The 19,968-nt window shown below is 42.8% G+C and overlaps 1 protein-coding gene, 1 long non-coding RNA gene and 1 other non-coding gene across 7 annotated transcripts in view; 2 read left to right on the forward strand and 1 right to left on the reverse strand.

Moving 5' to 3' along the window:
- RNF138 (ring finger protein 138) overlaps positions 1–6,808 on the reverse strand; it is a 35,262-nt gene extending 28,454 nt beyond the window's left edge. Inside the window, exons 1-2 of one of the 3 annotated variants that reach the window (XM_006752512.3) lie at positions 6,713–6,808; positions 6,192–6,389 (exon numbers count right to left, since the gene is read on the reverse strand). In XM_006752512.3, the coding sequence (XP_006752575.2) occupies positions 6,192–6,301 (110 nt within the window). In that variant the 5' untranslated portion in view covers positions 6,302–6,389; positions 6,713–6,808. Of the gene's footprint in view, positions 1–6,191; positions 6,682–6,712 lie in introns of those variants that run through there. The other 2 variants (XM_081801441.1, XM_081801443.1) reach the window with 2 other exon arrangements.
- Positions 5,593–11,293, forward strand: LOC115944514 (uncharacterized). Of its 3 annotated transcripts, none has more exons than XR_014139644.1 (3): positions 5,593–5,697; positions 8,294–8,395; positions 10,896–11,293. It is a non-coding gene; the product is annotated as an uncharacterized LOC115944514 (long non-coding RNA). The 3 variants fall into 3 exon arrangements; XR_014139643.1 differs by lacking the exon at positions 10,896–11,293 and adding an exon at positions 9,033–9,745; XR_014139645.1 differs by lacking the exons at positions 5,593–5,697; positions 10,896–11,293 and adding exons at positions 7,730–7,933; positions 9,033–9,745.
- Positions 11,294–13,874: 2,581 nt separating this feature from the next.
- LOC115944515 (U6 spliceosomal RNA) lies at positions 13,875–13,977 on the forward strand. Its single transcript, XR_004079053.1, has one exon. It is a non-coding gene; the product is annotated as a U6 spliceosomal RNA (small nuclear RNA).
- The last annotated feature ends 5,991 nt before the right edge of the window (positions 13,978–19,968 follow it).

Below are 19,968 nucleotides of genomic sequence, written 5' to 3' on the forward strand. Positions count from 1 at the left end.
GGTCAGAGGGAGAAGCAGACTCCCTGCCGAGCAGGGAGCCCGATGCGGGACTCGATCCAGGGACTCCAGGATCATGACCTGAGCTGAAGGCAGTCGCTTAACCAACTGAGCCACCCAGGCGCCCCTGTAAAAGGTTATTTTTAAGTTTCCTTCAATTTTCTCTCTCTTTTTTTTTTTATTCTTATGTTAATCCCCATACATTACATCATTAGTTCTAGATGTTAAGTTTCCTTCAATTTTAAACTAGCAGATGCCAGATGAATTTCTGTTCTTATTCATTCTCCTAACAAAAGGCTGATCAACAGACATTGGAAGAGAAAAACTTTCCTATCCAAAATGCTCCTGATTTTAGTATTAATTAAAAATCCAGCATTTTTTTAATAGTTAAAATTTATAAGGACAAATGTCCCAAAGAGACTATCAAAAGAAAAAGGTTATAGGTGCCTAGGTGGCTCAGTCAGTTAAGTGTCCAACTCCTGATTTCCGCTCAGGTCATGATCTCAGGGTTGTGAGACTCAGCCCCAGTGGGCTCACACTAAGCATGGAGTCTGCTTGGGGTTCTCTCTTACAGCACATGTCATATCATCCCACCTAGTCAATCAAATATTAATAGATGACAGAAAGATAAAGACACATAAATCAGTCAAACCCATCAATCAGCCAGCCAACCTTTAGAAAGAATTAGGGTGCTGTGACTGTTTCACTTCATTCCTTACATCTTTTTGCACCCTGCATTATGTCACTTTTATAAATAGAAAAATAAAACTATTTTAATTTTGGAAAGAAAGAAAGTTGCAATTATCAAAGTAAGTTTTTGGTATTCTTGAAAATGGGTTTTTTGGTTTCTTATACTACTAAAGAATAGTTGACATAAAATGTTATATTAGTTTTAGGTGTACAACATAGTGATTAGATACATTACTTAATGCCTACCACAATAAATGTAGTCACCATCTGTCCCCACACAATATTATTACAATATTATTGACTATATTCCCTATGTTGTACTTTTCATCCCCAGGACTTATTTTGTAACTAAAAGTTGTACCTCTTAATCCCCCCTACACTTATATAGGCCATCCCCCAATGGCAACCATGAGTTTGTTCTCTGTATTTATGGGTCTATTTCTGTTTATATGTTCATTTGTTTTGTTTTTTAGATTCCACATGTAAATGAAGTCATATGGTATTTGTCTTTCGCTGTCTGACTTATGTCACTTAGCATAATACCTCTAGGTCCATCCATGTTGTCACAAATGGCAAGATCTCATCCTTTTTTATGGCTGAATAATATTCCATGTGTGTCACACACGCCTACATATACATGTATATATATACACATCTTACCTAAAAATCTAGCACCTTTTACCTTTCTAGTCTATAGTCAAAATCATTCCCCAAAACAACAAACTTAAAAGAAAAAAAAAATCAGAGATTTTAAGTTAGACTTAAAACTAAGTCATCCTTCTGTTACGTAAGTAAATAGCATAGTTGTTTTCTAATTATGTCATTTTATAAATATTTGTCAAGAGAATCTGGATAAAGTCTTAAAACCCTTAAGAAAAAAGACAGTCTGGAGCAGCATTTATTAAATCAGCAAGAACCTATATGTCTGGCTTTAAGAATATAACAAGTCCGTAGGAAGGAAGAAATTTTAAAATTATTTATTTAGAGCATGACTGCTCAAACAACAAGGTATCAATAAAGTTGTTAAAAAGGTAAGAAATGTGGGGTGCCTGGTGGCTCAGTTGCCTTTGGCTCAGGTCATGATCTCAGGGTCCTGGCTGGGACCAAGTCCCCCACCAGGGTCCCTGCTCAGTAGGGAGCCTGCTTCTCCCTCTCCCTCTGCCTCTGCCCCTCCCCACCCCCACACTCCCTAGTTCACGTGAGTGCGCATGCTCTCTCTCTCTCTCTCAAATAAATAAAATCTTTAAAATAAAATAAGAAATATAAACTGAAAATGTAAGAACTCGACAACCCAAAGCAAGTCAATAATCATACAAGCACATGCCTAATAAGAAGTGAAAGCTGATTTATATTAGCTCATTTTTAAAGATGCCTCCTTACAGAGATGCCCCAAAACAGATTAGATTCCATCCTTAAGGGGCACGTGGGTGGCTTAGCTGTTTAAGCATCTGCCTTCGGCTGAGGTCATGATCCCAGGGTCTTAGAATTGAGCTCCCTGCCCAGCGGGAAGCCTGCTTGTCCCTCTCCCTCTGCCCTTCCTCCTGCCCCTTGCTCTCTTCACTCTCTCTCTCTCAAGTAAATAAATTCTTAAAAAAAAAAAAAAAAGATTCCATCTTTAAGAGTTTGGCAAGGCATCAACTTATTACATGTAATTTTCACTGTGATGGAGCTTACTTTTAACCATGTACAAAAGTTATTCCTTTAACCACTCAAAACAGGAAAGAGGAGAGGTTTGGTTCAAAGAGCCTTTGAAGATTACCAATGAAAACACCGAAAGAAATACCTTACGACTATGCCAGTTTGTACCTTCTTCTGAAACCTTACTTTGAATACCTGCTCAACTTTAATATTCCTTTTTTTAAAAGATTTTATTCACTTATTAGAAAGAGACAGAGAACATAAGCAGGGGAGAGGGGCAAAGGGTGAGGGAGAAGCAGGCTCCCCGCTGAGCAGGGAGCCAGACATGAGGCTCAATCCCAGGACCCTGGAATCATGACCAGAGCTGAAGGCAGACGCTTAACCCACTGAGCCATCCAGGCACCCCTCAACTTTAATACTCTTAATTCATCTTTACTTGCTTTTTAAAATACTACATCTGATCATTCTAAGGTAACTAACACTCCTTCCTTAAAATTCTTCTCAGTTTCCATACTGTCACACTCTATGCTAGATTTCTTCCTATCCTGTCCATTCTTCTGAGACTGCACTTTTCTCCACTCCAGATTTAAATATGCATTCTCCAGCACTTGTCCTATCTAGGCCCTCTGCTATCCAACTTACAGGCCTCCCTCAGTGGCTACATCCATATTCACAGCTTTAGTTCCATGTATTCCAGATCCACATACATACACTTATCTACTGGGCATCATCAAATCTTACATTGATTTCCTCAAAATGTCAGGAATCTCTCCTCTCCATTCCCACTATCATTACCTTAATTCAGGTTCTAACCATTCTCTCTTTGACACAGCAATGAATCATCTCTTCACTGGTCTCACCACTACACCAAGCTGGGTCCTGCTACTAAAGTAAACTTTCTAAAATTGAAACGTGATCATGCTGCTCCTCTGCCAAAAATTACTGAATAGGTCTCTATGGCTTTCAGGAAAAAGCTCAAATTGGCTTACACGGAAAGTTCCTGCCAATACCTCTAAACTCTATCTCTACTACACTCATCCTTCGGCTTCAGCCTGGAAACAGTCATCCTCTGTAACCCCTCCTTGTGTCTGCATATGCTGTAAACCCAATCAGGGTATTCCCCAACAAACCCTGAATAACCAATTCTGACCTAAAGTATTACTACATCCAGGAAATCTCCCCTTTAGTCATAGGCTGATTTAGACAGCTACTCTCAATGCTCACATAAAATTTTCCTCCTAAATCACTTCCATTATCAGTCACATTCATGCTTAGGTCTTCTCCATTAGACTATTAACAGTCCCCAGGGAAACAGCACTTTGTATGCTTTCTACCTAACATACAGAAAACATTCAACACTTGCTGTTTGAAGGAATAAATGGGGATTATACAGAAATTTATAAAATGGTGAACTTATTCTAATGATAATGAACTTGTTCCTTCCATTAGAATAGTCAGTGGGCAAATCCTCTGCTGTCGTTGAAATGGCGATGAAAAATTTTCATTTTCTAACAGATCCATAGTGACCCAAAGCCCTTATCACCTCATTTCTTACTATCTGTGAATCAAAAACTGATTTTGTAGCTAAACATAAATATTTTTAAAGGCACAGGTTGGTCCTTTGTGAAAAAGGAAGAGCAAATGACATAGTAAATTTTATTATTTTAAATAATTGTATTTCCCCACCAAACTCCTTCCAGTCAATCAAGACCCTGTTCTACCATTACCATCCCTTCCAAATAAAACTTTTCTCCCCTCTGCCTTCTTTAATTCATTGAATCTCAGAGCGACTATGTGTGTTTGGAGGGGGAGGGGAGTAGGAGATGGGTTGATAAAGGAGGGGATGGAGGAGGGTGATAAAGCAGTATCAACAAAATCTACTCTACATTTCCATATCTAGTCTAACCACATCCAAGTCCAAAGAGATGATTAGAAAAAGGTCCTCAACAATCATGTCCACTCTCTTTTCCATACCATTGATGTCAAGCCACATTAGTCTGATGTAAAATGTCCCACAAGGGAAGTAAACTAGAGCAAACTGCATGGAATTTTGAGGGGAGCTGAAGATTACAATGAGTTCTATGAGGTCAATGACCCAAAGAGTAACTGAAACGATTCTGTCCAGAAACACCTACTTCCTCTCACTCTGACCTCCTACCCTCCTTTTTGTCCACCCACTGCCAGCACAAGCACAGGAAAGGCATCAAGTTACAATAATGAATACTGACAGATTAAAGGCCAAAAAGTTATACATTGTGCACTGAACATCTCAAAATATTTCTCTTAATAACTTGCATTTGTTGAATCAAATAACAAAGCAATTTCAGACTGTCATTCACCTCCCATAACATAGCAAAACATAACTGGCACAACTCCTATAATGAAGTCACATACTCCTAGCTCACACACAACTGCAGAATAGGAGTAAGGTAAAAAGTGCAGTCAAGATTGAGGATAAGAGGGGCGCCTGGGTGGCTCAGTTGGTTAAGCGACTGCCTTCGGCTCAGGTCATGATCCTGGAGTCCTGGGATCGAGTCCCACATCAGGCTCCCTGCTCGGCGGGGAGTCTGCTTCTCCCTCTGACTCTCCTCCCTCTCATGCTCTCTGTCTCTCATTCTCTCTCAAATAAATAAAATCCTTAAAAAAAAAAAAAAAAAAGATTGAGGATAAGAGTGAGAAAAATGAGTATCAAACAATAATATCTGAAGAACCCCAAATTCAATCCATTCTTTACAAAATTACAGAACCTATCTCTCCAAAAAAAAAAAAAAAAGTCGAAGGAGAAATATATTTATAAACTTGTTCTACTCTTTTCAGCTATTTGCAAGCACACAAAACTTTCAAATCTGAGTGTATTTTTTCAAATAAAGATTTCCAAGCTTCACCTGCCAGAAATTCTTTTGTAAATCTGGAATGGAGCCTGGGTATTGGGATGTTTACTTAAAAAGTTCCCCAAGGACTCTGATCAGCAGCCAGGTTTGTCAGATGTGCTATGTATCTTTACAAGAAGGGCTCCTGCCAACCCCTACTGACACTCTAGCCGTCTGTAAAATTATCGAAGTTCTTCCTATAAATATGCCAAATCAAACAGCACCATGCCACCTCACCTAATCCCTTTGTGTTCTCCCTCACCCCTGGAGTTACTGCCTTATCTTCAGTTCATTCCATGAAACAGCAATCTTCCTTTCCTATCTCCACCTTCGTAGTAACCAAGAAATAAGAAGGGTAAAACAAAGGGAAACTATCACTTCAATACCCGGAAATCCTGTCAGTTCTAACATGAGAGAAGAAAACCCATTCTAGATCATTCCAACATGTACCGAATTTTAAAGGAAAGAGAGTCCAGGGTGATTTGTGAAGCAGGGTTGAAAGGTAAGTTAGGTAAGACTTCTTGGACCTGGAAAGAATGGGCCCAGGGTTCTCAAAGAAGGGAAAACTTTAAAGCAGGGCAGGTCAGAAAGAGGAGGTAGTTGCGGGGAGCAGGCTGGTGCCCGCACCTTCGGCCGGTTTTGACACTCGACACCCCAGCCTTCACTCAGGTTGCTAGGAAACAAAAAGGCTCCACGTTCCCTGCAATTCCTCCCGGGCCTGAAGACACGACCGGGACGAGCCCGGCCACTGCCCTGGGGGCAAGAAAGCAAGGGAGGGATACCCGGGGGCCGGGGGGCTCGGGCAGAGGGGCCGGCCCAGGAAGCTGGCCCCGAGCTCGGGAGGAGGGCGGGCCGGAACGCGCCCTCGACGCCGAGGGGCGCTCGGGCAAGTCGCGGTGGGCTCTGCTCCCGCCAGGCCGCAGCTGAGGGTCCGGGGCTGGATGCTGGGCCTAAACGACCACCCGGCTCCGCGCGGGGGAGGAGGCGTCTACTCACACGTGCTGACAGGCCGCGGTCCTCACGGGCGTTTTGAGCACCTCCTGACAGACAGGGCAGTAGAAATCATCTTCGGTGTAGGACGTGGCCGCGGAGAGCTCCTCGGCCATGGCGGGGGATGGGGGGAATCAAGGAGATGGCGGCAGCGGTGGCGGCGACAGCGGCCAAGCTGGCGGTGGCAGCCCGGGGCCCGACTCTCTTCGCGAACCCGGAGGGGGAGGGGAATCGCGTCAGGAAGCTGCTCGCGCCAGGAAGGGGGCGGGGAGGGGCGGGGCCGAACGCCGAGTCGCTAGGGCCGCACGCGCCGGGCGAGGGCCGGCCCCTGGGGCTGCTCCTCCCGCTGGGGCAGGCCGGGAAGGCAGTGCCAGGCGGGAAGCGGGGGTGGAGAGAGCAGCCAGTGGCTTCACCTTCACTTCCACGCCGGCTCGGAGCAGGCGGGAGGCCGCCCCTCCGCCCGGGAAGGAAGGCGACCGCCCAGCCGTCCCCAGCCGGCGGCCTCCCGCGCGAGGCCGCTCCCTTACCTGGCTCCACGAGGCGGCCGCGGTTCCGCCCCCGGCTGTCTTCTCCGCCTCCGACTCCTTTGCCCCCACCCCCACCCCCGGCCCCCGCCTCCCGCCCGCACTGCCGTCCCGCTGCCGGCCTCTACCCACCCAACTTGGCGGCTCCCTGCCCCGCCCCACACCGCCCCCACACCGCCCCCGCCCCGCCCCTCCACTCCGCTTGCGTAGCGGCTCACTTAGGAGTCCCGGAGCCGCGCCGCTGAGAGAGCTGCCTTCCAGGCGCGGTTGGTGGAGGAGTGGCCCTGCGCTTTCCCCGGGCTTCTTGTCCGGCCGCTGCCGCCTTCGCAGCGGAGGCCGGGAGGGGAATGGTGAGCGGAGTGCTCACTGTTCATCGGCCCGAAAGGGGGCCGGGCCCGAGGCTCATGGTGCACCGGGATCCCACCGCCCCCTCCAGCAGCTCTCCCGTGGCATTGCGCTGCCTGCAGGCAGCCCGGGGGGTCACCGAACACAAGAGGGCGACGAACAGGGGGACAGAGAGTGAGGAGAGGGCGGGGTGGGGAGGGCGGCCTGCGTAGCAACCGGCGCGTGTCTCCCGCAGCAGGTTGTGACATCAACAGCTGGGTGCCCACCTGTACCCATCCCCCTCAGTCTCCGTCCGGCGGGACTCCATTTCTCACCGCTTCAATCAAATATATTGGGTTTTTCAGGAATTTTTCCTCAAAAAATATCGTTGTCTAATGTAAAAGGTATGGTCCTTACTATTTGCCCTTGACAGAATGTATGTCAAGATGTGTTACGAAGCAAGTAATTTCTGTTATGGGATTTTGATCCTTTGGGGAGGAAAAATTAAAAATAAGCTCCCTTGAGAGGGTTTGAACTTTCGCCCTAACACAGTCTGACGAGTTACAGTCGCAGATGCAGTCTTCTACCACCAACACCTTTGGTTTTTGATAGCTTTGAAGAAAAGTGAGGTAGAAGCATGGATCTAAGTATTTCACCAACGTTATTCACTAATTTAAATGTTTCTATTTTTTTAAATGGGTCCTTGGTTCCCAGATATATCCACACAATTGATAAATCTGTAAGATGGGGTCACAACCACATGAAAGGAGCTAAGGAAAATCTGGAACATCATAAAGCATCCTCAATTCGCTTCAGAAAAGAAAAAAAGATTTCATTACCAGGCTTCGTTGAAGCTCTCCACCACAGTCTCAGTGAATCATAAACAGAAGCCATTGAATAGTTAGTTCAATTCTGTCATTTATTGTCTACGTTGTCTTGGGAACTGTTAGATGTTATGCTGGTGTCATGAACTTCGCTCTCAACTAGTTTACATTCTTGGGTGTCTAACAATATAAAAAGACAAAAAATGGTATTTGCCAAAGTATTGTTTTTCATAAACAGTGACTATAATGAGGATGGGAAGTGGGATGACTAGACTGGTATGGGTTTAGAGAAAATCTGATGAAGGAAATGGGTCTTAAAGTGCATCTTAAAATGACAATTCCTAGAAAAATACTCACTGAATTGTTTGTCCAATGAACAGCTAATTCCGTTTACCAAACTACAACATTTTGTACTTTTGTTCCCTTTCCTCCCTAGAAAGACTAGTGGAAGCAGAGCAGGAAAGCTAATTTTAGCTTCAGATTTCCTGGGAGGAGAAAGAGCACTTGACAGGAGGCACACCAAAAAGCAGTAGTCCAGGTACTTTTCAAATTTATTTATAAAATGGTTCTTGGATTTCAAACTTCACCTTTTTGATGGTAGATTTCTAATCATATCTCACTCATTTTGACCACTTTAGGAAGTAAAGTGTATTTTCTGTTGAATAGTGTTTCCCTTTACACAGTGGCAATCCTTAACCAGAACATTAATTTTGTGACTTTAATTTTATTTGCTTCACTCTTTCTCTGGCAGCTTTACTCATGCCCTAATCCAAACATGTTTGCGTTACTTCCTCATATATTCTAAGAAGTCATTTTGGGGATACATGTAAGCATATAGTTATTAGTATGTGGAAATCCATCAAAAATGTGGGTATAAGGAAAATGTGGTTACCCTCTGAGTGTTAAGCTTAGACAAATAAACCATAATGGCCAAAAGACACAATCTGCTGTCTTGGCAGCATTTCATATGAAAAATTATGTGATATTTTTATGGCAATGTCACAGATTTACTCAAAATACCTTCAACTGTGTAAATAAAATATCCTCAGCCTTTGGATAATAGGGGGAAAACTCTACATATTACACCAACTTGATAAATTTATTCTGTTGCAATAATTTAATTATTTTATATTTGGGTTAAAACACTTAAGCTTTTAATATTCCATCTCTCTCAGTCTGCCCCCCTCAAAATGGCATCTGGAATGATAAGAGGGAGGACAAGGGGTAGCTGCCATGAACTTGAGACACTATTGGAGAATCTCGGTCCTGACATCTGTAAGGTCTCCTTTGAATTCTTGCTGGACTGTTCTGCAGGGAGGCTAATTTTGACTCGTCTCTGAGATGCAATGTGTGCTGGGCATTCTGCTGCTGGTACCTGCTGGTAAAGACTACTCCTGCCTGTCTCAGCTGGGTCAAGGCCCTGTGGCATTCCCTGGTTGATTCAGCCTCACCAACACTGTAGAACCCTCTGAATCTCTACCGCTCTTTCAGTTTCTTGATCCTCAACATGGAAGGCCCCTCTTGCTCTGCTCTCAACACAGCTACTGTCCATAGCATCCCTTGGGGCCCTCTCCTCTCTCACTCTGGGAGGGAGAGTCATTCCTTCTAAACATCCAGTGTCACTGAATTTGCATAAAGTGGTGACCCCTGGCTTGGTTCTGCACAACCAATAAGGCAGTGTGCTCTCAGCTTCCCAACCCTCACCACTCCCCTCAGCCTATCTAATACACCTTTCCCCTATTCCACCTTTCTTTTCCAACCACAAACCCTTGGACTGGAAAGAATGGACCTTTCTACCTTGCTGCTTACTGCCGATTGCCGCCCCCCCAACCCAATATGCAAAACTCTTCAGCCAAGTCGGCGTGGCCAGGTAATTAACATACTAAAAGAGGAGATAAATGAATTTAGAAAATTAATTTCTTTCTTCACAAAGCCTGGCTTTGTCTTACTACAGAACGTCAAAAGTCTGTTTTGCTGGTAAAAGTGGTTGCTTGCCTTTGAAGAAGCGAACTGGGAAGCTGGGGGATGGAATGGGAGGGAGGCTCATGTTTCCCTGTCTACCCTTTGGGATCTTTTTTAATTGGTACCATGTGCAGTGTCAACATTCAGCTGGTTTGCACCAATGCCAGCTCTGCTAGTCCTTTTCAGCTTGCCCAGTCTGATTGGGCAGTAGTCTGCCTGAGTGGCCAGTGCCCATTTGGTTCCAGTTGTTAAATATTTTTAACATTAGTCCTGACCATGTACATAAATAACCTGTTTGCTGAAGGCATACAATTTAGTCGTTTAAGCCTGTTTCGGAAATGTTCTTTAAAAAAAAAAAAAAAAAAATGAGCAACATTCTTTACATTCCTGATGAGTTAATCCTAATTTCTTCTTTTCCCCACCTCACCCCAATGCACACACAGGCAGAGGGATGCCTCAGGCTGAGTAGGAGGGAGGTCAAGTGAATAAAAATATGAAAGGGAAACCATACAGGGCACAATGTTCCCATCAACAAACACTTATAAACCCTGTTCCCATCCCCCACTCTCACAAATCATGATTTTTGTTCAGGTATCTTCTTTTTTTTTCCTGGCTGTGTCCTTCAGGAGGACATTCCCAGCTCAAGGGGAAATACCATGATGGAGATGAACCAACTTGAATGGGTCATTTCTTCTTGTCAGTAGTTTAAGCCTGGGCATGTGATTCAGTTATGACCAAGGATGTATGAGGGGAATTCTTCTGAGGGGCTTCAGCAAGTGCCTTTCTTAGCTGATTTAAAAAACAAAAAATAGGAATAAACACTTCCATGCTAGATCTGAATATTTCCTTATCCAGCTGTGCTGCCTGGGACTCTGCAACCATCATGAAACTGTGAAAAGAACACACCAAAGAATAAGCCAATATGCTGACCATGGCGGAGCAGAAAGATGGAAGGAAGGCAGGTCCTTAGTGTAGTTGAGCCATACTAATCATCTAATTAACCTTGAAACTGTCCTACCTCCTGTTAAGCCTTTCTACTTGAAACCGTTCTCAGTTGGCTCTTTTGTTACTTGCAGCTCAAAGAATCTGAGCCAAACATTTGCTGGTGGACCATCAGATCTGTTTCCCTACCTGTCACGTGCTCTGGTAGGTGTATTGCTGAAGCTGACCCTTACAGACGGTTTCCCGTTTTCCATTGCCAACTGACTTCTGTCTGTACTCAGCCAATGGCAGACACTGGTGAGACACTAGAAGGAAGCGGCCAAGGCATTTCTCCTTCCCTCTCTGTTTCTGGCTGTGGCTTCATTTCTTCCAGGTTTTCAACTTCTGGAAGACCACCCTTCCCTCTTGGGTCCCGGAGCCTGCTGGGCAGTCCCTGCCTTTTCTCAGTGGCTTCTGTGTTTGCCTTGCTCTCACACATGGTCTTTCAGTGCTCCTGACATCTTTGTAATTGTTTTCCATATTAAACATCCTCTTTTGAACTACTTACTGAGAGCTCTCTTTCCTGATGGGCCCCCGATGGATTTTCCGAACAGAATCAACACTGTAGGAGAAGATAGGAAGGCAAAGGAGGATGAAACACTGCGGAAGTGATTCGTCTTCCCCAGAGAGAGGGGACCGAGTTACTTGTCACTGTGAGTTTAAATCCTCTCCTAGTAACTCTGCAAATCAACACAAACAGAAACTCCAAAGTGAGATTAATAATATCAAGTATGGAAAAATAAGGGAATTGACCCTTTTTTAGTCCACCCCAGTTTGGGACGGTTATATTTCAACTCTTTCGTAAATGTCATTATGAATATGCATTTTTCATGCTATTTAATAACACTGAATTTCCTATCAGCAGTATTTTACGTACTACAGACAGCTGTCATTGTTACTAATATTCCTATTCGCAGCCCTAGTGGCCCTATTTATCCTGTAGAATCCAGCTTCCATGCTACAATTGATTAAAATGGAGGGGATATAGTACCAACCTGTGCAGTTACACTCTCTCCAGGGTAATTATTTTACATTTTGGTTAAATTGAGTAAATTGAATAAATTTGTTAAATTTAAATTTGTTAAAGTTAAATTGGTAAAATTGAGATCCCTCTCTTCTAGTCAGTCTCTATTAGTGCCTTACCTTAGAAGGTATATTAACATGATGGACAGCACCCTATTCCTTTGCCCAAGTGGAGAAAGCCAGTCGGTAGAGAAGCCAAACCAAAAATGAAACATATTTTGAATGCAGCTAAAATTGTTTCATGGACTAAACTATGCTGTCCTAGGAAGCAGAGCCATACATTAGACCAGAAATGGCAATAGAGTCCAACAAATTAACTCACATTTCAACTTTTCTTTGATGTTGCTGGGTTTTTTTCATCTTTGAGATGAAAATCTCATCTTTTTTCACCCCCCCCCTCCCCCCGCCTTTACTTCACACATTTATCGACATCCTCTGGGCACATAGCTTGGATAAAGGCAACTATAACAAGATTAGTTCCAGCATAACAGTGGAGGCAAAAGCCTGACACCAGTTTTAAAAAGCAAACAAATCCTAATTCTTAGAGAAATAGAAGAACCCTCCAGCAGAAATATACACCTTTCTTTCTATACATAAAGTTCAATTATTCCAGCCATTCCTCCTTAATACATACACATATACTACTTCTTCAGAAGGACGCAATCCAAAGTACCTTCCAGCTATGTTCCTAGAGGCAATGTCATGAGACCACTATTTTTCCAGTCCAGTGTCTCCAAGTAATTTATTTATTTCTTTAGTTGAGTCTTAATCTGATCCAGTTGTAATATCTCATGATCCTACAGCCTTAGACTATTTCATAAATGTAATCCCTATCAACCACCTCTTACATACCACAATGCAGAGTAACTACAGCCACTATGAAAACTTCCATTTAGAACGTGGAGAGAGGGGAAGAAATCACAGGATATTTGCTGCTGGACAGAGTTAATGAAGCAAAGCAGAGAACCACTTGTTGGCATCATTTGGTTGACTTGACAGTGGTGAGAATTCTATTGTCAACTAATGTGGCTCTCTGATATTGCCTGCTGGAATCATTCCTATCACCAAGGGGACACCTAAAAGGACATGAGAATAGACAACCTGTTTGGGGAAAGAGAAGGATGTATTTCATTTGCAATTGACTTGTTAACAGTATGGGGTGCAAAAATGGCCTGAGGCCATCTAAGGAATTAGGACATTCTGTGCCATTGAGTTTAGTGCATCACAGGCCTGTTACATAGTGTGGTTTTTGCTGGTGCTACGGTTAGAATAAAACCATAGTCACCTGTCTATCAGTTTCATTTTACGGCAACTTACTAAAATTAAACACCAAAAACTTTATCAGGTCAGCATGGCGGCTCAGTGGAAGAGCCAAGGCTGGGCTATACTCATAGATTTTCTGTTCATTAGCAGCAACTCTGGGCCCCACACATACACAGTGCACTTTGTTTGACAAACTTTATTCAGGACAGTGTGGGTGAAGAAACTGTCTGGACTGGCAGAGAACTCTTCTTTCTCTTCTAGAATAGCACCCTGCCCCCAAACTGAATTCCAGGCCAGTGTAGTTTGCAATGGCAGTGTCATACTGTTTGTTAGGAGGGGACCCAGTATGAGGCACTGGGGTGTGGCCCCATGTATCAGGGTACCCCCCATTCTCCATTAATCCCTTCCCGTTGTAGTTGACAGGATCTCCCACTTCCTCAGTCAGCATTTCAGTCTTATGTGCAAAAGGTGAAGCAAGTCAGAGAACTCGACCTCTCTGCACTTCGGTCTGTCTTGATTTGGACCTCAGCATTATTAGTTCCCAACTCCCCTTTTTTTCTGCTCACATTCAGGAAAATCTTGATGGGTGCATGCAAATTTTTTGTTGTACCTTATTGAGGGTCCTCAGGAAAAATCAGCGTAATCTGATTTATCAGTCTGGGTACAATCAGGAGAGAGAAATCACACAGTAATTTGACCAGAGAAACTTTAATACAAAATTTTTTTCACTCTAATAGGGGATTGGTATAAGAAGTAAAGAGGACAGTGAAGAATATAGGCTTGAATCCTTGCTTTAGCAGTACATGTCCTAAAATTAGAACCATACAGAGAAGATTAGCATGGCCCCTGCACAAGGATGACACACAAATTCATGAGGCATTCCATATTTAAAAAAAAAAAAAAAAATTAAAAGAGAGTTGAAATAGAGTACCCAGAGAAGGGCCCCACCACCAGTAGGATGGACATCCAGACCTTGCTGGAGAGGACTCAGCTGTGGTTCACCGGATGGCAGAGAAGTCTCTGTGGTATCATGCTGGTAGAACTTGCTGGAAATGTATCCTCTAGGATGCAAGGGAAAGCTGTTCACAGAGACATGTATCATGGAGGCATTCCATCCCCCTTACAAAACCATCCAGGGGGACTTTGGAGGAAGATGCAGTCTGTGGGTGCTGCTGGCCATTGTGCACTGCAGAAGCTGGGGTTGGCCCTGTGCGCTATGGGAAGCAAGCAAACCAGAACTGGGAAACAAAACCCTTTTCCTCCTGCAATTTCTCTCTAGTGCCCTCTGTTGGAAAGACCTATTATTATGCCAGCTGGCAAAGGAAAATCATTTAAGGGCCCAAATCTATTGTCACACAGCAAGCAAAAAGAATAAATTTGGAACTTTGAATTAATAGACTGATAACTAGCAGACTGACCCATTGACCTTTTGCTACTAAGTTTTCTAAAGCTTTACCCTTCACAGCCATATGCCTTAAGCAAGAAACTTAAGGATATAGTGTTGGCAATTGCTTTATATCTACATACAAAATCTTATTTTCTCACCCTACAATGCAGGAGTCTGTACTGCCCCAACCCCCCACTGAGCCACGGCTCAGCTAGTTCTGCATTTTCTCTGATGATCTAAAACAATGATCCCACTTCTGGTATTGATGTCTATATTACTTGGGACTCTGAGGTTGTATATTACAGAATCCAGCTTGAACTAGGTAATGGGGGAAATGCATTTTAAGAATGCATAAAAGTATTGCAAGGAATCCATATTAGTCAAGTTTCTTTGCACTGTAAGTGATAGAAATCCAAGTATTAAAATGGCTTAAGCAATAAATAGAATTCTCTAGTTCACATAATTCCAGTAGTAAAGCCAAGATGATATGTGTTTGAAGCCAGACGCTCAAAAGATATCATCAGGATTTAGTTTTTCACTTCCTCTTGGCTCTGCTTTTCTTGAATTCACTTTAGCCTCAGGCATACTTCCCTCATAGTGGTCCCCAAATGCTAAATTATTTGAGCTTAAGATAGTAGTGTGAAAAACAACAATAACAACAGCACCAACAATAAGAACAAAAACTGCCTTCTTGTCTTAAGAGTTCCTTCAAAAATCCTATAATTAAGTGATAGGAACCCAGATTGGTGACTCAAAACAATAAATATCTACTGTGTGCCTTAACCTTTATCCCAAGTCTGGAGAGAGACCAGTGGGTGGAAAAAATAGCAACAGGGAGGAGAGTTGTTCAGTCTCTATATTTAAATACTTTATTTTTGAAATCTCAAGAACTTTACCAGTGAGATGAGATACTTCTTTCCTAAATTTCACTGACAATTATAATTTTCCAAACTGGGTGGCACAGGATTATATATACACCATGGTATTTGGTTTACCCACACACCAATTTCGTTTATTTGTTTGTTTGTTTGTTGTGGTAAAAAAAAAACATATAAAATTTACCATTTTAACCATTTTTAAGTGCATAGTTTACTAGCATTACCCATGTACACCTTGTGATGCAATGGTTCTCTAGAACTTTTTCATCTTTTAAAACTGAAGCTCTATGCTATGAATTGTGTAAGACTGATGAATCACAGACCTGTACCCCTGAAACAAATAATACATTATATGTTAATTAAAAAATAAAAACTGAAGCTCTATATCCATTGACCAACAACTCCCCCTCCCTCTTGCCCCTAACAACCACAATTCTATTTTCTTTTTTCTTTATTTTTAAAAATTTTTTTGAAAGAGTTTATTTATTTATTTGACAGAGAGAAAGAGAGAACACAAGCAGGGGGAGCGGCAGGCAGAGGGAGAAGCAGGCTCCCCGCTGAGCAAGGAGCCAGATGGGGGACTCGCTCCCAGGACCTTGGGATCATGACGTGAGCTGAAGACAGACACTTAACCGACTGAGCTACCCAGGTGCCCCACCATTCTATTTTCTATTTCTAAGAGTTGGACTAGATGATTACAATTTTTTAATTAGAAAGTTATTATTTCTCTCTTTAAGTTAGTTTTCAAGCTAGCATGCCTCAAGACAATATTTGGAGAAGACGCTTTTGAAATACTGTCAAAGGACAGTATGAGTTTACTTATAAGATTTTGACTTTTTTTAAAAAGATTTTTTTATTTATTCATTTGAGAGAGAGAGGGAGAGAGAGCGAGAGTGTGAGAGTACAAACAGAGGGGAGGGTCAGAGGGAGAAGGTCGGAGGGAGAGGGAGAAGCAGACTCTCTGCTGAGCAGGGAGCCCGATGTGGGGCTCGATCCCAGGACCTGGGGATCATGACCTGAGTCGAAGGCAGACGCTTAAATATCTGAGCCACCAGGTGCCCCAGATTTTGACCTTTTTGCATACATTATTAAAAATAACAAAGAGACAAAGTGAAATACACTTAGAGGTATATTAAATTGTATATATATATATATATATATCATATATCAGATCCCTCATGATGGGATTAGTGCCCTTATAAGAGTGTTCGTGCTCTGTCTCCGCCATGTGAGGGCACAGCAAGAAGGTGGCCATCTGCAAGCCAGGAAGGGAGCTCTCACTAGAAACCAATGATGGAACTTGATGTTGGACCTTCCAGCCTCCAGAACTCTGACAAAATACATTTCTGTTGTTTAAGCCACCCAGTATAAAGTATTTTATTATGACAGCCCTAGGATACTAAGACACATGTATTGATTGAGTTTATAGTGAGGCTCTGTGAGGGTAAAAAGAAATGCCATCCCCTGCCCTCAAGGAAATTCTAGTCTCATGAGCATTTGGCATGAAACATGTGTTGGGGGTAGGAGGACTAGAACAATAAAATATTTCTTAAAAGCTTGGAAATAATTTAACTCTCTGGGAGCTAAATTAAAACTAACCATAGTTGACAGAGTTTAAATGTGATAATTTTTTTTTTTTAAAGATTTTATTTATTTGACAGAGAGAGAGACAGCGAAAGAGGGAACACAAGCAGGGGGAGTGGGAGAGGGAGAAGCAGGCTTCCCGCTGAGCAGGGAGCCCTATGCGGGGCTCGATCCCAGGACCTTTGGGATCATGACCTGAGCTGAGGGCAGATGCTTAACGACTGAGCCACCCGGGCGCCCCTAAATGTGATAATTTAGATATAAAATTCTTCCCAGGCTGACCTGACAGTAAACTGAATGATGTATTAACATATTTAGTGACAGTGTCAATCAAAAGGCCACATTTTAAAAACTACTGGACTTGGGGTGCCTGGCTGGCTCAGTCAGTAGAGCATGTGACTCTTGATCTTTGGGCTGTGAGTTCGAGCCTCACGTTGGACATAGAGATTACTTAAAATAATAATAATAATAACAAAAAAAGAGGTCTTTAAAAAAATACTGGACTCTCATTTATGCCCTCTCTTTTTTTGTTAGTGTGAATGGCAATGCAATAAATATGATCCTGCATATAGGTTCCATTTTGGATTAGAGTGCCAGGAAATACTTCTAGAAGTAGAATTATTGTGTCAAGAGGTAAGAGAGCACTACCACATTGCTTTGGAATGTATAAATCTCACCACTACCACCACCACAGAGCACCAGCTCCACCACATCTTTCTTGGGCGAAGAACTATCAATTGAGAAATTTTGCTGACAGACTGATTCAAAAAATATTTGAGAGATCACACTATGCCAGACATTGTATTAAGAGAGAAAAATGGTTTCATTATAAGTGTTCAAGTTAATATCTCTGATAACTGGTAATATTTGCATGTTTTATATATGTGTACTTTCCAATGTTTCTTCATTGTTATATTTACATTCATTGCGTATTTATTGTTATAGCTGAATGTTATCTCCCAGAATTCATGTTAAAGTCCTAACTCCCACTGTGATCGTGTTTGGAGTTAACTACTTTGAGAAGTAAATAGGTTTAGATGACTTCAGAAGGGTGGATCTCCCCATGATAGGATTAATACTCATAAAAATAGATAGATAGATAGATAGATAGATAGATAGATAGATAGATAGATAGATAGATAAATAATAGAAGGAGGGGCACCTGGGTGGCTCAGTCTGCCTTTGGCTCACGTCATAATCTCAGGGTCCTGGGATGGAAGCCTGTGGAGCTCAGCAGGGAGTCTGCTTCTCCCTCTTCCTCTAGCCACCCCACCCCACCCCCAGCTCATGCTCTTTCTCTCAAATAAAAGAGAAGGAGAGAAGGAGGGAGGGAGAGAACAGGGCTTGCTCGTCTCTGCTATGTAAAGGTGGCCATCGACAGGGCAGGAGTCGGGGCCTTATCAAGAACTGAACCTTCTGATATCTTGATCTTGAACTTCCCAGCCTCCAGAACCTGTGAGAAATAAATGTCTGTTGTGTAAGTGACCCAGTCTATGGTTTTTTGTTATAACAGCCTGAACTAAAAGACACTCACCTATTGAGGTATTCTTACTAATTAACTTATACTTCTGCTTTGTTACATAAAGACTTTCAGCAGAATACTAGGGTTTTAATAATTTTTTTATCATTCTTATGATCTTTATGTAATAAAAACGTTTTTACCTATTTTATATCGTCAATAACTATAATGATTGATAAGATAGCAGAAATATTCACTAAGTAGCTACCATGTGCCATTGTTTTAGATGTTGTTTTAAAATGTACATTAAGATGTTGGGTAGTTTAGTGGTGTATACCAGCACTCAAAGAATTTATATTCTAGAGAGGAGAGACACTCAATAAAAATGAAAATAAACATGTAGGCTAATTGTAAATTCTAATAACAGTTAAGAAGAAACTACAATAGGGGTGCCTGGGTGGCTCAGTTGATAAGCATCTGCCTTGGGCTCAGGTCATGATCCCAGGGTCCTGGGATTGAGCCCATATCGGGCTCCCTGCTCGGCGGGAAGCCTGCTTCTCCCTTTCTCACTCGGCCTGCTTGTGTTTCCTCTCTCGCTGTGTCTCTCTCTGTCAAATAAATAAATAAAATCTTAAAAAAAAAAAAAAAAGAGGGTGCCTGGGTGGCTCAGTCGTTGAGCGTCTGCCTTCGGCTCAGGTCATGATCCCAGGGTCCTGGGATCGAGCCCCACATCGGGCTCCCTGCTCCGCGGGAAGCCTGCTTCTCCCTCTCCCACTCGCCCTGCTTGTGTTCCCTCTCTCGCTGTGTCTCTCTCTGTCAAATAAATAAATAAAATCTTTAAAAGAAAAAAAGAAGAAGAAACTACAATAGACTAATAACAAAATGGGGAAGAGTCTTTGGCTCGAATTATGAGGAAAGATTATGAGAAGATGACATGATTTGCGAGTTGAATGACTTAGAGGACAAACTATGGGGGAAGAGCTTTCAAACAGAAGGAACAGAAAGTACCAAGGTACAGGGACCACCACAACCTTGGTGTGTTTAGTAAATCTAGAGACCAGTGTGGCCGAAATGTAAGAATCAAGGGAAAGAGTGGGGTGATATGGAATTGGAGAGGTAGGCAGGGGCCAGATCATGAGTCTTTTGAAGAGAATGGGAAGGCATTTGGATTTTATTCTAGTAACAAGGGGAAGCCTTGGGGCATTTTAAGCAGTGAGGAGGGAAAGGGGCATAATCAGATTTATGCTTTTGAAGATCCCTCTGACTGCTATATGGATAATGGAACATAATGTCGTAAGTGGAGACAGGGAGGCCTGTCTGCTGCAGGAATCCAAGCAAACAATGAGGATGGTTTTGATTAAAACTGTAATCACAGAGGGCGCCTGGGTGGCTCAGTCGGTTAAGCGACTGCCTTCGGCTCAGGTCATGATCCTGGAGTCCCGGGATCGAGTCCCGCATCGGGCTCCCTGCTCAGTGGGGAGTCTGCTTCTCCCTCTGACCCTCCTCCCTCTCGTGCTCTCTGTCTCTCATTCTCTCTCGCAAATAAATAAATAAAATCTTTAAAAAAAAAAAAA

Source organism: Leptonychotes weddellii, chromosome 13 (assembly GCF_054177405.1).
Source record: "Leptonychotes weddellii isolate Sample4059 chromosome 13, ASM5417740v2, whole genome shotgun sequence".
In the NCBI taxonomy this organism is placed as follows: Eukaryota; Metazoa; Chordata; class Mammalia; order Carnivora; family Phocidae; genus Leptonychotes; species Leptonychotes weddellii.